Source organism: Triturus cristatus, chromosome 7, assembly GCF_964204655.1.
Source record: "Triturus cristatus chromosome 7, aTriCri1.1, whole genome shotgun sequence".
Lineage (NCBI taxonomy): Eukaryota > Metazoa > Chordata > Amphibia > Caudata > Salamandridae > Triturus > Triturus cristatus.
This window is the reverse complement of record NC_140590.1, coordinates 138,644,673-138,659,670: the sequence shown is the minus strand read 5'-3', so window position 1 is coordinate 138,659,670 and position 14,998 is coordinate 138,644,673. Positions and strand designations below refer to the sequence as shown.

At 43.3% G+C, this 14,998-nt stretch overlaps 1 protein-coding gene across 3 annotated transcripts in view; it reads left to right on the top strand.

The window, feature by feature from the left end:
* LOC146809046 (free fatty acid receptor 2-like) overlaps positions 1–12,626 on the top strand; it is a 163,176-nt gene extending 150,550 nt beyond the window's left edge. For 2 of the 3 annotated variants that reach the window (XM_085615854.1, XM_085615853.1), the window contains one exon: positions 7,810–12,620. In XM_085615854.1, coding sequence (XP_085471980.1) covers positions 7,826–8,794 — 969 coding nt within the window. In that variant the 5' untranslated portion in view covers positions 7,810–7,825 and the 3' untranslated portion in view covers positions 8,795–12,620. Of the gene's footprint in view, positions 1–7,809 lie in introns of all 3 variants that reach the window. The other variant, XM_085615852.1, reaches the window with a different exon arrangement.
* The last annotated feature ends 2,372 nt before the right edge of the window (positions 12,627–14,998 follow it).

The window sequence follows — 14,998 nt, the reverse complement described above, 5'->3', positions numbered from 1 at the left end:
ATTCTGGTAGATAGTGGGAAACGTTGCAAGTTGCAAATTGTAAAAAATCTCCCTGTGATTACTACAAGTGTATTTTAATAGAGCCCATTTCCCAGATCTTATATGTTTACCACAACCAATGGCAGCAGGTGGTACGTCACAAGGCAGTATTGTGCAAACAACATTCCAACTTTTGTGTTACCTTAAATAACCGATCTATAACAGATGTATAACATGAAAAACACCACCTGAGGTTGTAGCACGCGGCACATGCCACGTCATATGAACAATCACTCACCATCAACATTCTCTTTCTTGGTGTGCCCGGCTGCAAGAAGGGGCCACCCTCTGTGCCTCTACCACGCATTCTTTGTATATTTCTGTAGCATGATCTGGGCGGCGTGAGCGGACAGGATTGTGTTGGTGGCTGGTTTTTCATTAACAATGGAAAAACATTGTAATTACGGTTCAGCGGTGGTAAATCATTAGAGCGGCTATTAGTTGATTTCGTTGAGGGCTTTGTTTCAATATTGTGACAGCGCTGGCTTTTAGGTGTACTTTTTTAGAGACGGGAAGTGTTTTCAATTTGGTAAGGTGCCATATGTTCTGATAGTAAAACGCAGCCGGTGCTTATGATATTCCAGCCTTCTGAAGGTTCCAGCAATATTTTTTACATTCCGTGGACTGAGGCAATGGCCTGTTAAGCGCTTTACGCACTCTATTAACTAAGACAGCTGGTGAGAAATGCAGTAACCCAAACAACCTTCATGAGCGCCATCCATGCTGCTCATAAATCTTCCTATCTAGTCCTAACTATGTTAACAGTGGCTTGTCTTATTTACTCAGAGGGCTAGCACGGGTACCGAATGCATTTGAAATGCAAAATAGCTCGCATTTGAGAGAGTTTAAGCTATTGCCGTTGTAAATGACAGTGCCTTTTATTAATCTATTTTCAAAACAACACATACATAAAAAGCATTGTCATTTACAATGTCAATAGCTCAAACTCTGTGAGACCTATTGCATTGCAAATGCTTGTTTTTTGTTAGGCACGGGGAGATTAAGTGATTTGCCCAGAATCACAGGATATTCAGTGTCATTACCGAGGCTCGAACCCAGTTCCGGGTCGAGCGCCCTAGCCTTTAGGCCAACTCCTCTCCCCAATTTTACATACTATGACCGCAGTCACATCTAGTTGTCTGGGTGAGTTCAGTTTGATAATGTGTGTTCATGACGTTGCGTGATCAAGAGCTCTGGAGTTGAGGCTGAAGACAGTGCAAGTTTCTCATAGTGCATTTAAGTGGGCCAAAAGACTACATGCTCATCCAGTCATTGGCCTCTCTACAGAATGCACAGAGCAGGGGTAACGTGTGGCAACTGTAATTGCCAATTTATGGTAAAGTATGTGAAGTAGATATACATTTGTTAATATATGGACGCTGGACAGACAGTGACGGCAAGGAAGGAAATTACGTGTGAGATATGGAGATGAAGTATTTCCCAAAAGCATAGGTAGACAAGCATTGGTATAGCCGATACGTCTCGCCTTTGGGACCTTATAAGTGTTTAGCCATGCAACACTTGATCTTGTTGCACCAAGAATATTATGCTGCATAAGTAAATACTTAAGGTCCCAAAAGTGAGACCTATTGGCTATGCCAATGCTTGTTTCCTCCTGTATATGCACTGCATTCTGTAACACACGTGGAAAAAGTAAAAAAGGCCTTAAAGCTTTCCCTTCATACACAAAAACAATCCTGCTTTCAACGCAGGCAGCATTACACCGTGACGCAAGGGTGGCTACATTGGCGCGCAGCAGCACATTGTGTGCCAGCGCAGGGAGAGGGCAGCGATGCGCCGTATAATGTTAAATACGGAACATTCGTGCCCTCTCTCTTTCACACAGCGCACCAAGGTGTCTTGCTGCATTGCGTTTTAAGAAAAAATGATAAATATGGTCTAAATTTGGGAAATAAGTTCAGGGCTAGTTTCGTTTTTCTTTATTTCTGAGTAGTAATAGAAAAAGTAAGTACACGCTTTGCAGTTTTACATTAGTTATACCTTGGGATCTGCAAACTTTCCAAGCTTTGCTTTTGCCAGCTTCATGAACTTGTTTTTTCTTTAAAAGAAAGTATACTGTGAAAAATCCCGTCAAAGTAGACTTGTGTGGAATATAGACTTTAATGAATTAACGTTTCAAAAACCTAATTTGTGGTAGAAGTCTTCTGGAAAAAAGTTTTTGGGAAAAAAAAACATCTCCAGCCAAAACCGGGTTTCCTTGAAGTCAATATCACACGCAGATGATTTTACTAAGGCGACGAAATACACAATTCATAAAATTAGAAGCTGGAAGGTTTGTGGGTAGATGTTTTGCAGACACCGAGGTGCACTGCAGGAAGCCCACCTGCTTTAAAAGGGTTCGCAGTTCACACTGGATATGAAGGTTATTTTTCTCTGCTCATATTTTAAGATGGCATCCTTAAGAGCTGAGAGCACTCGCAGCACGTGTAGTAGTACTTGCACAGATTCCAGAAGTGTTAAAGGAAAAAAACGTTCTTGATCGGAAATGATATGTTTTAAATGTATGACTGCATGTTTACTGTGGTCAACATATTTATTGTGAAGCTGGAGGACAGTCCATGTATGGTACATAACTATATATACAAGAGTGCAGGTTTTCCAGGCTGTTAATTTCTTTACATACATTGTGATTGCACTGTGTAACACAATTGCCCCTATGTGTTCTCAAGAGAGAGGCTGCAGTCTGCTGAATGACTGTTGCCCTGCTAGCCTCGCCTTAAGCCCTATAGGAGACCACACCCCTTTCTTTGGTATTGGTTCGTAGGAACAGCTGGGCCAATCCTGGGAGTACATTTTTCCTGGGCTACCGCTCCGACTGCCCATGTTCACCTGCACCCACCCCCCCCCCCCCCCCCCCACCCGTTGCAGGTTAGCAGCGGTCCCTCTAGGCCAGGGGTCTTCAAACTGTGGGGTGCTCCTCCCTGGGTGTCCGTGGATGGTTTCCAAGGGGGGCACAAATGCCTTTGCAATTACATGTAAGTGAAGATGGCCTGGAACTGCAGCCTTATTTATTTGCCGCATGTCCAGGCAGTGTTTATTTACACGCTGCCCTTGAAATGTGGATTAAAAAGATTGGGAACAGTGATTGGGAGAGCTATGAAGGGAGGTCACTGAGTGTCAAGAAGTTGGCTGAAAAGAAAAGAACTAAGGTGCATATGCATCAAAATAGTCAATAGTGATTCTTTAAATGTGATTTTTATGGAATCGCACTTAAAGAATTGCCATTTCCTATGCATGTAGGAATCGCAAAAAAATGTGCGATCCCTACACATTGCTTAATTACGAGTCGCAAATTGCGAGTTGCAATTAAGGAATTGCGAGTACCCAATACGTAATCGCAAATTCCGCATGCAGTTTCAAGGGTGCCAAAAGGACACCGTGTTTCACCCCTGAAACTTCAAATTATCCACATGTTGCGCACACACATGCTTGTGTAACATGGGACTTTGAAAAATGTACTTTAGTGCATTTTTCAAAGAAATCGCAAATTACCATCAACTTGTGATTGATGGTAATTTGCGATTTCTATTTGCAAAATCGCAAAATATTACTGGTTAATGCATTGTATTTAAGGAATCGCAATTTGTGAATCCTTAAATGCAATCACAATTTAAGTAATCGCAAATTTTGTGATTCCTTAAATTGCGCGTTTTGCATTTGGAATGATGCATCCCAAATGCAAAAATACCGGTCGCAAGGGGCAGATTCTGCAAATGCATGTGGCCCTAAATAGTCCTCATTATTCCCTGTCAGCTAACTGCATATAAAATAATGAGCAAACAGATTACTTGAAAAATAAAATCAAGTTAAACTAACCCTTGGTAAATGTACTATTTTATGTTATGAAACTTCAGTTGACAAATACCATCAAACAGTCTAACATAGGCTGCTGCAAAATGAGGCAGTGTATGAAATAAAAACACGTTCCTGCAAAATATAGTTTTTCGTGATAAGTAATCAGACTGTACCTAAAGCAGCCTTTCTTATATGTATCTCCTTTATTTCAGAGCTCAACTGATAACACCCCTACATTACCTCTAAAAAAATAATCTTTGTCACTATGAAGCATTAAGCAGGGCCACTGGAATTATGTGGCAAGAGAGGACCAAATTATGCAACAGGGTTGATTAATTTATGCAACAAGAAAAGGTAAATTATGCAGCGTAATCTAGCACGTTTTGTGGTTAGCTTTACTTCATTTTTTTTTCATTTTTAGTCATGGTAACACAGTCAGGTGAAATAATATACCTCATTAGTTCTAGTGTAACACCCAAATACATCAATAAACAACCGCAAGATTCCATATTTATGAAGGGCCTTCTACTGCTTCAAAACACGCCGCCAGTCACGTTTTAAGTAACATTTGATCCGTTTGAACTAGATTCACATTTTTTTGTTAACATCTGCAGATTATGCAGCAGATGCTGGATTATGTAGCAAATGTGGTAAATCCATAACTATACGGAAAACGCTAATTTCAGTGGCCCTGGCTTTAGGTGACTCAATCAATTAATGGCTGGTAAGAGAATGTAGTGTAACTGCCATAGTGGGCGACCTTGAAGCTGGGGAACCAGGTTCGAGTCTTGGCGGAAGGCTCAAGCATCCTGTGATTCTGGGCAAATCACTTCATCTCCCTGCGCCTGAAAAGAATTAGCTTGTCTGTCTGTAACACAACTGGTTCTCATGTAAAGTGCTCTGATACCTTCGAGCTAAGTTTGTGGTGTATAAAAAAGCAAAAATAAAGGCTTTTTTCTTCTTTAACTGTCTGCACTACCACCCCACCCTTGCTTTCAGGCAGAGGCACCTCAAAGTCAGCATTAACCATTCAGGGGCAGTTGTTTTTGTACAGGGTGAGTCCAGGGGGTAGCAGGAGGAAGTCAGCAGACCCACAAAGCTCTTCAGTTCAATACCCCCTTATACCTAGCTCAAAAACATGAACTATCTTGCGGGAAAAGAGCCTCAAGAAGTGCCTCGACCTTCCACCTGAAACCACTCATTCTTAAGACAAAGAGAACTTGTCACAGAGGGTTCCACCGGAAGTACGCAAAATCTCTTCAGTGACAATGTTCAAATTGGAAGCCAAAAGATTCCTAATGAACAAATTCTTACCCTAAGAGGGATAGGCTTCACTTGCCTGTTTTCATTGTTCCTACTACTATTGTGCCGCCATGTGTTACGGCTCTTCTCTACTGCATACGTATGACCCTTACCTGTCGACCGCCTACTCTTGCTGATTGAGCTACCCTCAGGGGTGCATTTGACCTGTAATCTGCTAAATGTTTTTTTTTTCTCTTACATGTTGTGGATATTGCATTTATGTCATTTCTCCCATGCATATTGTAAAGCGCTCTGATATCCCTCGGGATCTTGTTCACGCTACATAAAACTTTACAAATAAATAAATAAATACATTATTTTTAAAGGTGCATGGGAGCTTATTTCCCATTCTAACATTAGGACCAAAGCACCATTTCAGATAAAGGAAGACAACATGTGGGAGATCTTTTTTTCTGAAATGGCCTGTTTCAAGATTAGAGTGATGGTCCAGCATGGTCGCAAAGGGGTAGAAGAGGCAGAGGAGATAGCCTGCTACTCAGGACTGACCTTATCATTAGTGCAGCAAGTGTAGTTGCATTGGGGTCCACGAGTGCGAGAGGCTCACAACACCTCAATTATAGGGGGCAGTATTTTTGGGTCAGTGACTGTTTTTACTTGATTCATTTGCTGTTTTATAAGTCTCATATTTAGTGTGCTTTATGAGCTATAGAAAAAGTATTCCTGAAATGATCTTATAAGCCATGCTCCCTGCGCTCAGTCCTGTCCCTTCCGCACACCCAATCCTTGCCGTCACTCCCGCTCACCCAATCCTTGCCGTAAAGTTTTGGAGGAGGGGCCTGACATTAAAACATTTTGCTTAGTGGGCTCAAGTAAGTTTGAAGACCTCTGCTCTAGGGTCCGGCTGCGCCTCCCCGCCCGCTTCTCTTCAAATATTGCCCTGAAGTTCATTAAGTTGAAGGCTTTGCAGATGTTGGGAAGGAAGATTATTTCACCCTTTGAATATTGAGTGTCTGGCGGGAGTTGTATTACCCAGCTTGTATTAAATGTAACTCAGATAAACTAGCTTCTATGTAACTAATTGTACTATTTAGAAAATATCAAAGCCATCGTCTAAATATAGTAACGGATGCAACACTGAGGTATATGTGTACACACACTAGAGTGGGGAGCTGGGGCTCACTGGTTAGAGTATGCAGACCTGGAAGCAGAGGTCAGCCCGGGACCAGGGTTCAATTCCCGGCTCGGCTGGGTCTTGAGTCCATAAATTGTCCATGGACTCGATAATTCTCGCTCCAGTGCATACTCAATTCATGGGTTCACACTCTGCGACTCTGGGCAATAGCTTGCTTAATATCCACAATGGCCCCTCGCGGCGGGATGCCTGGCTTTCACCTTGTGGATCCCCTGCTGGGTTATCTCACAGGGGAATACCAGGACGGGTTCCATAAGCAAGCGCTTAGAGACCGGTTGGTGATTTGCGCTATATAAATATCTGTACATTTACATTTACATTTACATTTAGTGAACCACTGACTCACATGGGTTTTTCACCATTGAAGAGCAATGTTCCTGAGAAGATGGCAGAGACTACTGGAACAGTGCCATCAGTTTTACCATGTGACTTCTGGCCTATCCCCACAGATGTCCCTTTGGTACCCGTGAGTATGGTACGTAATCTGGGGGTCAGCTTCAATGATAAGCTGAACCTGGAATCTCACGTCAACAAGCTGGTCGGAAACTGTTACACTCATTAGAGGACTCTGGAAGGTGATGCCATTACTACCTTTTCAGGCCTGAGGTACAGTGGTTAGGAGTGTCATCCTGAGCCGCCTGGATTACTGTAATGCCTTGCTACTGGAGTCCCCGATGTACTTGATCACAAGGGTCCAGAGAACCCAGGTGGCAGCAGCAAAGCTTGCACTGTCAAGAACACGTCGATCACCAACATCTCAGGCGTTAGCAGAGCTGCACTGGCTTACGGTGACCCAAAGGATACTGTTCAAGTCTCTGTGTATTGTGTTTAAAGCACTGCATGGACTTGGGCCCAAACCGCTTCAGGGTAGGTTCCGATGGTATGCACAAGTACGCAGCCTACGTTCCTCGTCAGCCAATCTTGCAATTATCGCGAGGATAAAGAGATCTACAATGGGGGGAAGAGCGTTCAGCATGGCAGCTGCCCGCCTTTGGAATAGTCTTCCCTTGGAACTGAGACAAACACAGGACTTATTGTTGTTTCGAAAGAAAGTCAAGACCTGGCTCTTCCCTAGAGCATAATCAGCCGGTTAGTTCCCGCAACCTATCCGCTAGCATCTTACTTGTATCCTAGTGCCAGAATGCCCGTAGGGTTACAGCGCGCTTTATAAATATTGATACAAATGTTGATGCAAATATGCATATACATTATTATTATTGACTTTCTGCCAGCTTAGAATGATATAGGAGGAATGGTCTAGAGGCACTGAATAATTAGTTCATGTATCAGTAGCGATAAGCCGTAAGTCAATTTCTTGACTGGAAACCCGCACAATGTTTATGTCACTGATTTACCTCAGCCATTGAAACAGTCTTTTACTGTCTATGAATTTCTTTAATTCCTCAGTAATATGCCCATAAGCACTGACAATGCTTTGTGAGCCTGTGTGTCTAGCTGTGTATTTAACCAGGCCATTAATTCTCAGTTTTCCTTCCTAGGTGAAATGACTGCAATATGGTTATGAAACCAGAACACAAAATCTTTTGCCTGGTGGTATACATCCTCACCATCATAACTGGGCTGCCAACCAACATGCTGGCCCTCCAGGCTTTAATCCGCAAGATGAGGCAGAAAGCCACGCCCAACGCCGTACTCCTGCTCAACCTGACTATTTCTGACCTGTCCTTCTTGGCCTTCCTGCCCTTCAAAGCAGCAGAGACAGTGGAGGGGCAGTGGAGGTTGCCCTTGTTCCTCTGCCCGCTCAGCGGGCTCTTCTACTTCAGCACCATTTATTCCAGCACATTGTTCTTGACGGCTGTCAGCGTGGAGCGGTACCTGGGCGTCGCCTTCCCTCTTAAGTACAAGATGTACCGCAAACCTGTCTATGCGATAGCCGTCAGCTGCTTTCTTTGGATTTGCTCTTTTGCCCACTGCAGCATTGTCTACGTGACAGAATTCTATAAGGAGGAGAACAATACCCCGACAGCTGTATGCTATGACAATTTCACCAAGGAGCAGCTGGCGGTCCTTCTGCCCTTCCGCCTCGAGTTGGGCATCGTCCTCTTCTGTGTTCCCTTCCTCATCACCTCCTTCTGCTACTGCAGCTTCGTGAGAATCCTCATCTCCTCTCCCCACATTCACCGGGAGAAGAAGCAGCGGGCCATTGGGCTCGTCCTGGCCACCCTTTCCATCTACATCATCTGTTTCGCGCCTTACAACGTGTCGCACGTCATTGGGTACATCCAAGGTGAGAACCCTCCCTGGAGGGATGAGGCGCTGCTCTTGAGCACCTTCAATGCCAGCTTGGACCCCATCATCTTCTACTTCTCCTCCTCCGCGGTCCAGCACTCCTGCAGACACTGCTTCACCAAGGTGTTCCTTTGTGACTCTTCATCGATAATGCAGAAAGTCATCAACAAACAGACGGTCAAACTGGGCCACCCTGAGAACACAAACGGCCAAGAGCATGGCTCCAAGTTATAACAACGCTCCAAATTAATTTATTATTGTTATTTTGTCTCATTATTCAATGCATTATTTACAGGAGTAACATGGCATCCATTAATTTGAGAACTAATGGTTTGACCTCAAGATAGTTAATTCTTTTATTGGTGAACCGAACTATTCTAATGAAATGTTTGTCTTGGTAAAAAACAAACACCACATTCTGCTAGTACTATCTAGTAAGGAATTTCACTGGATTAGGTTGGGTGTTTATTTATTAATTATAGGACATGGATAATAACATTGTTTTTTTACATTTTTGTGATCCTGTAAAGCAGACATCCCGCAGTTGTTGAAGGTTACTCCTTGCATTATTCTGTTGACATTATGGAGAGCAGCAGTTCAGGAGTGATAGAGTGGTTCCTCATGAACCTACTAGACATGTAAGAGAACTGACTGTACCACAAAATAATATGAGTGAATGGTTGTATTTAGGGTCAGGGGAACATAGATTGAGTGACAACGAGATAGAGTGATTTGTCCAAGTTCAGTAATAATTGATGTGGAAATTCGAGCCTGACTTCACAGAGATGAAACCTGGGTGTTTGCCCCTAGAACACCCCTTTTCCCTAACCCTACAACAGTGGGCATGGTGGCCCTTTCTGCATCATCTTTCCAACCAAAAATGAGAGCAGTGATGGCCATGAATTATCAACTTCTAAAGGGCAGAGAAAGAGGCCATACTCCATGTCTATGCATTTCAGAGGTATGACCTTAGACAACGCTAGTGAGGTTGACGCGAGCAGCAGGATTCTACATGTGAAGGCTGTTAAAACACGTTGACAGATGCAGACCATAGAAACCCTCACACACTGCCAAGGCAGACCAAAGAGCTGGTGACATTTTCCAGCTGTGCCGTTTCTTCAGATTGTCGTCATGATACCCTCATAACCTGTTCCGAAGGCTTATTGTGGAATTTTATGGAAGGTTTTGAGATGACTTTGCCCAGATGCATTTCAGTAGCAACTGAGCTTGTGGGCCTGTAAAAGGTCCTTCATATTCCATCTGTTAGCATTGAGCAGGCCAAGGGTATTTGCTCAAAAACGGTTTGGATGCTGCAAATTCTTGCAGATTTGATCACTGACATAAAGTATCTTTAAGTCACTAGAGGCGGTGTAAAGTTTCATGAGGGGACGGTGTATAGTAAGATGATCATTTCAACTCTCAGATACGATCTAAGTACCTTGTCACTCGTTTTTAATCAGGAGTCCCGCGTCACTACCTTTACACCACGGCATCCTCTTTGGTGGTTACACTGCAAATGTATTTAGCATTTCCGAATGCAAAGGTCTTCACTTGTCTATAACTCATATCTAGTATGTCACCTGCTCGTGGCTTCTTACCATAGCTACCACCTCTCAAGAATTCCTGTCCATCTGGAATCTTTAATCATTTTGGAAATTTGTGATTATGTGGAATTTATTCTGCTTTGCTGGTCCATCCCCACGCTCCCAGTGTTTTGATCTCTTTGGACACTTAAATGATTTTTTACTTTTGCTATTTGTTTGACACTGCTGTCTCTAAGGCTTGCTAATCAAACCTCTGAGATGTGTATGGTGCTCTAACGTGGAACTCTTACTGCCTTTCTGTGCAGGCGTGGTAACATGGAACCCACCTGCCACATTTTGACACTCAGCTACATAATGTTCAGATCTATCACATGTTAAGCTAGACTCAGAATAGCAGATGGGCCATTTCTTAATGTATCAGATATGACAGATCAGAGTAGGATGAGTTCCACCCGTGAAAGATATCACTTATTCAGACATGTGTGACAAGGCAAGCAGTCCAATCTTCTGAAATTGCATAGAATTAGAATGTTTACGATAGTCCCAACTGGTGAGAAATGGCTGATACATAAATGTGTATATATAAATGTGTAGCCTGGACACAGAGCCCAAATTAATAGAATTTGGATATCTCTTTAAATGTAAAAGTTATGAGGAATAACACATTATTCAGCATGGAATGGGAGATATTAACTCACATTTCAGCCTGGGAGGAAGGGAAAATGTAATTAACAAATGCAAATACTCCAGGTTGATATTTTCACTTCTCCAAAGAAGACACAAGGGTAGAAATATGTCAGTAGAGGTGTTCTCAGCTCCTTAAGTATTCTTTTAAATGTATACACTGGGTTCTACTTTTCCTGCATTTCCTCTTCATACTGAGGGCTCACTCTGATGTCAGAGGGGGTATTACGTAGAATAGACTCTAGTGGTTAATGTCAGGGAAGTCTAAAGAATCTCTTGGTCCTTCAAGAACCCGGGAAATCCAAACAAGAAGATGGCTTGGGTCCTGGTAAGAGCTCTGATCCCAGGAGCCTTTTCCCACTATGCTCAGCTTTATACGTGTGAAGGCCTCTGGGAGATATTTGTCCAAAAGGCACTCTCCCAGGTTGTGCATGCTTAATTTTGTAGTAAAGGAAGGTGTGGTTATGAATGGTATTTTTCGGATGATAAACGCTGTCACTTATTGAGAAATTGTGGGAATGGGAGGTAAAGCCAACGCACTGGGTTTATTATCCCTACAAGTCATCAAAACAATCCTAAAGAAGGCAGGCGAGGGAAAAAAGAGTGAATTTTTTGGCAGAGCCACCATTCACTGTTTTAGTGCTCTTTAACTAACCACCCGTGGACACTGACACTTTCGTTGAAATGACAAAAACCCTCATCCACTCTAGGTGCCATGCATCATTATTGGAACTCTTTACTAGTTAATTGAGCTGACATCTTCAATGACCAGTTACATTTCAAATAAACAGTTCCCCGACTTAAGAGATCCGCTAAGGAGCCTCCCGGAGCCCCTTCCAAGAACTGAAGCATTTGGGTCCCAAAGAAGTGAAAAGAAGTGAAACCCGGTGATGAAGCACCGGCTCGGTCGGAGGGCTTTCCGACCCAGATCGGAATCGGCCCCTAAGTGGCTGAGGATTTTTTGTCCTTTCAAGTAAAGTGCAAAGGGTCATGGTTGGATAGTTAAAGAGCAGTAAAGCAGTGCATGGTTGTTATCCCGAAAAATGCAACCCATTATCTTTCTTCTGGTTTCTTTAGGATTCCTTTAAAAACTGTCTTTTGCCATAAGGTCAAATTTCCCTGTTAGAACTACCTTGGAACTTGTAAGGCAAAGGACGAAGCTCTGATCTTGACTCCCAGGGTTGCAACCTGCAAAGAGATGCCTATTGCACGCAAGATGCCAGTTGGGCATCTAGATAGGATTGTCTCAGTGCTTGTCAAAGTCCTACTTATCCTGATTGCCTCCTATCCTGTGGGTTTTGGAGAACATGTTGGAGTCTGAAGGTGGTGGGTGGACTCATAGAACTTTTTATAAATGGCCGGTGTTCTGTGAAGACTCACATGAAAGCCTACCAGCACTCAAGGAAAATATTGTAAACTTTTAAGAGCCAGGGTACTCTCAAGGCTTGGAACTCAGGTGGCCTGAATCCGACCCTGATATGGCTCAAAAGCTGCAGATACAGATACAAACCACTATCTCACCACAACTTTCAATTCAACACGGCTGAGAGCTTCTGTGGCTGATTTGATTCAACGCCTCGCATCCATCTCCTGCATTCTTCTGCACCAGAGATTCTAAACTTCATCGCTTAGCTCAAGCGTGGGGAAAAACTACCATTTCAAAAACGGGTTCAACAACAATTTAATGTGACGTTCTTTGTTTGGAGACCACTTGGCTAGTCGTAGCCTCCACTTCTATTGAGATAGTTGTTGGTGATTATTAACTCTTGATCCACTAATCCAGTGTTGTTCATTTTTGCTCCTTCATTTTTATTAAATTATAACTGTCCATCAAACTTGGTTTAGAGCTTTAAGTAGTTATTTCCTCTTGGTGTATTATTGATTTAAATTGTGACACTTGCCACATGCACATCCACTTGCTCCTCAAGCCATGTTGCCAGAGATTAACTATGTCTGTGTTACCTGAAAGCCTGTAACCGTTGTTGGTTTGTCTGGGTGCGGACGAAGTTTGAATGCACCTCACATGACTTCAAAACCTTTTTGTTCCATATTCATGTGGGTTGGTTCCTTACAATAATTTTCTAGGATCTTCCATCAATTTATTACTTCCTAAAATATCCTGTAACTAGGGATCTCCACTCAGAACCATCTATGAGTGTGAAGTGAGGAGACCTTTGGCAAACAGTATTGGGCCTTATTATCATTACTCTAGTATTAAATCGTTATATCATTATTAATATTAACATTATTATTATCCTCTTTGCAGTGCAGGTGTCGGCCGTTGGGAGACACTGGGAGGGTTAGAAAGGACCCACTGGTTCATTTGCACTAAAGGGTTTCTTTTTTTCCATTGAGGCTTAAGAAGAGCTTCCCGAGCAGCCTGGCTTTTTTTCTTTTTTGTATTTAATGACGTCAGAGCGCATATCGAGCTGCCGTCATAACATACAAAAGTGAAAGTAAAACGAGCTGAAGGGCTCATTTCACTTTCACTGAATCAGTGCTCTGGGGTTACCTCCGCCTCCCCATATAAATAATTCTGTGTATCCAGTTCAGTCTTCCATAAAGTTCATTGACAATCAAAAACAGTTTCCAGGGTTTTTGTAAACTCAGGAAACAAGGTCTTGGCTATAGAAACAATGTCGATTGCCTGGATCACAAGCAACTTACTCACTATGGCTTCAAAATGGTCACCACTGTTTGCAAATATCTTACAAGTCCTTTGCCTTCATATGACATCTAGGGCCTCATTTACGAGGTTTTGGAACAGGGCAGCAAATCCGGGAATCTTGCTGCGCTGCCCTGCATCAAAATAAAAGGGCAGGAAGGCGTAGTATGTATGAGATACAGCATATTCCTGTCCTTTTCACCTCCCCAGGGGCACAATGGGCCGCCATGCACCAATGCAGACATCCTTGCGCCATGGTGCTAGGGTGCCTGCATTGTAGGGGTGATAGTTTTTGTGCAGGAAGGGACTCGCAAGAGACGTTTTCCTCTTTCTATGCAGTACACATAGAAAATTGGAAAATTAGGAGAAATAAATGTATTTCTTCTCATTGTGCCTCCCAGGCGTAGTAATCTGACGCATTCCCAGGTTTACAAAACCTTGTAAATCTGGCAATGCGGTAAATTTCATGGATGTTGCGTGGGAGCATCCACAGTAACACCCACGAAATGCCCCTTTCACACAGAGTAATGCGTGACAGGGGGCCATCTTTACAAGGCCATGGAAAGCCACGCAGGGTGGCTTTACGTGGCCTTGTAAATATGGGCAGGCACACTGCGCCACCTGTGCGTCAAAGCAAGTGATGCGCCAGCAGCGCAAGGGGCTTGTGAATAAGCCCCCAAGTTTCCTAGATTAAACTCAGGCATCCCACATCCAGCAAAAAGGCAAAGCCCATTCCAAGCGGCGCCAACGCTATATATGCAACTCCACTCCCTCCTGCTTCTGAATGGGTTCATCTTTTTAGCAGTTCGGCGTATCCAGCTATTAGAGCACACAGAGGTAAGTGCCAGAAGGTTGAGCAGACGCTAGCAAGTATAAATATTAGACTAGTAAATTAAAAAGGAGAGTTTTTGAGTTTTTGTTCCAACATAACATGAGAGACACGGTTTTAAAGGGCTGGGAAAGTTTAAAGGTGAGGGGGCAAGAATGAAAGGAATGGTCTCGTACTCTAGCCTTTCTAAAGTGAGGGACTTTAGGGAAGACACTGGGGCATATCAGCAAGGGTCGGCGATAATTATCGCTAAGCGCACTTAGCGCAAGGATAATTATCGCCAGCCAACTCTGAATTTTATCGCGGAGATAGCATGCTATCAGCAACGCTTATCTCCAAAGCGATAAAATTCGGAGCGCAAGCTGCCAACGGTGCGATTATCGCTGGAAATCCAGCGATAATCGCACAACTTTTGGTGATAGCTTGCTGATAGGGCTACACATACTTAGCCATGATCTCCACCTTCCATAGGATATCATGGCTAAGTCAGTTTCAAAGCAGGCGTAAGGAAAGTAGCGATAACAGAGGTTATCGCTACTTTTCTTGTCGCTATGCTGCTTTGCGTGAGGCTTGATAATAGGAGAAATGTCGCTTAGTGACATTTCTCCCGTTACTCTGGGGAGGAACGCCCACTTTGTATCTCATTAGAGATGCAAGGCTGGGCGTTAAGCGAAAGTGCAAAGAAGCATGGATTCACGCATTAGCGTGTCCTTGCT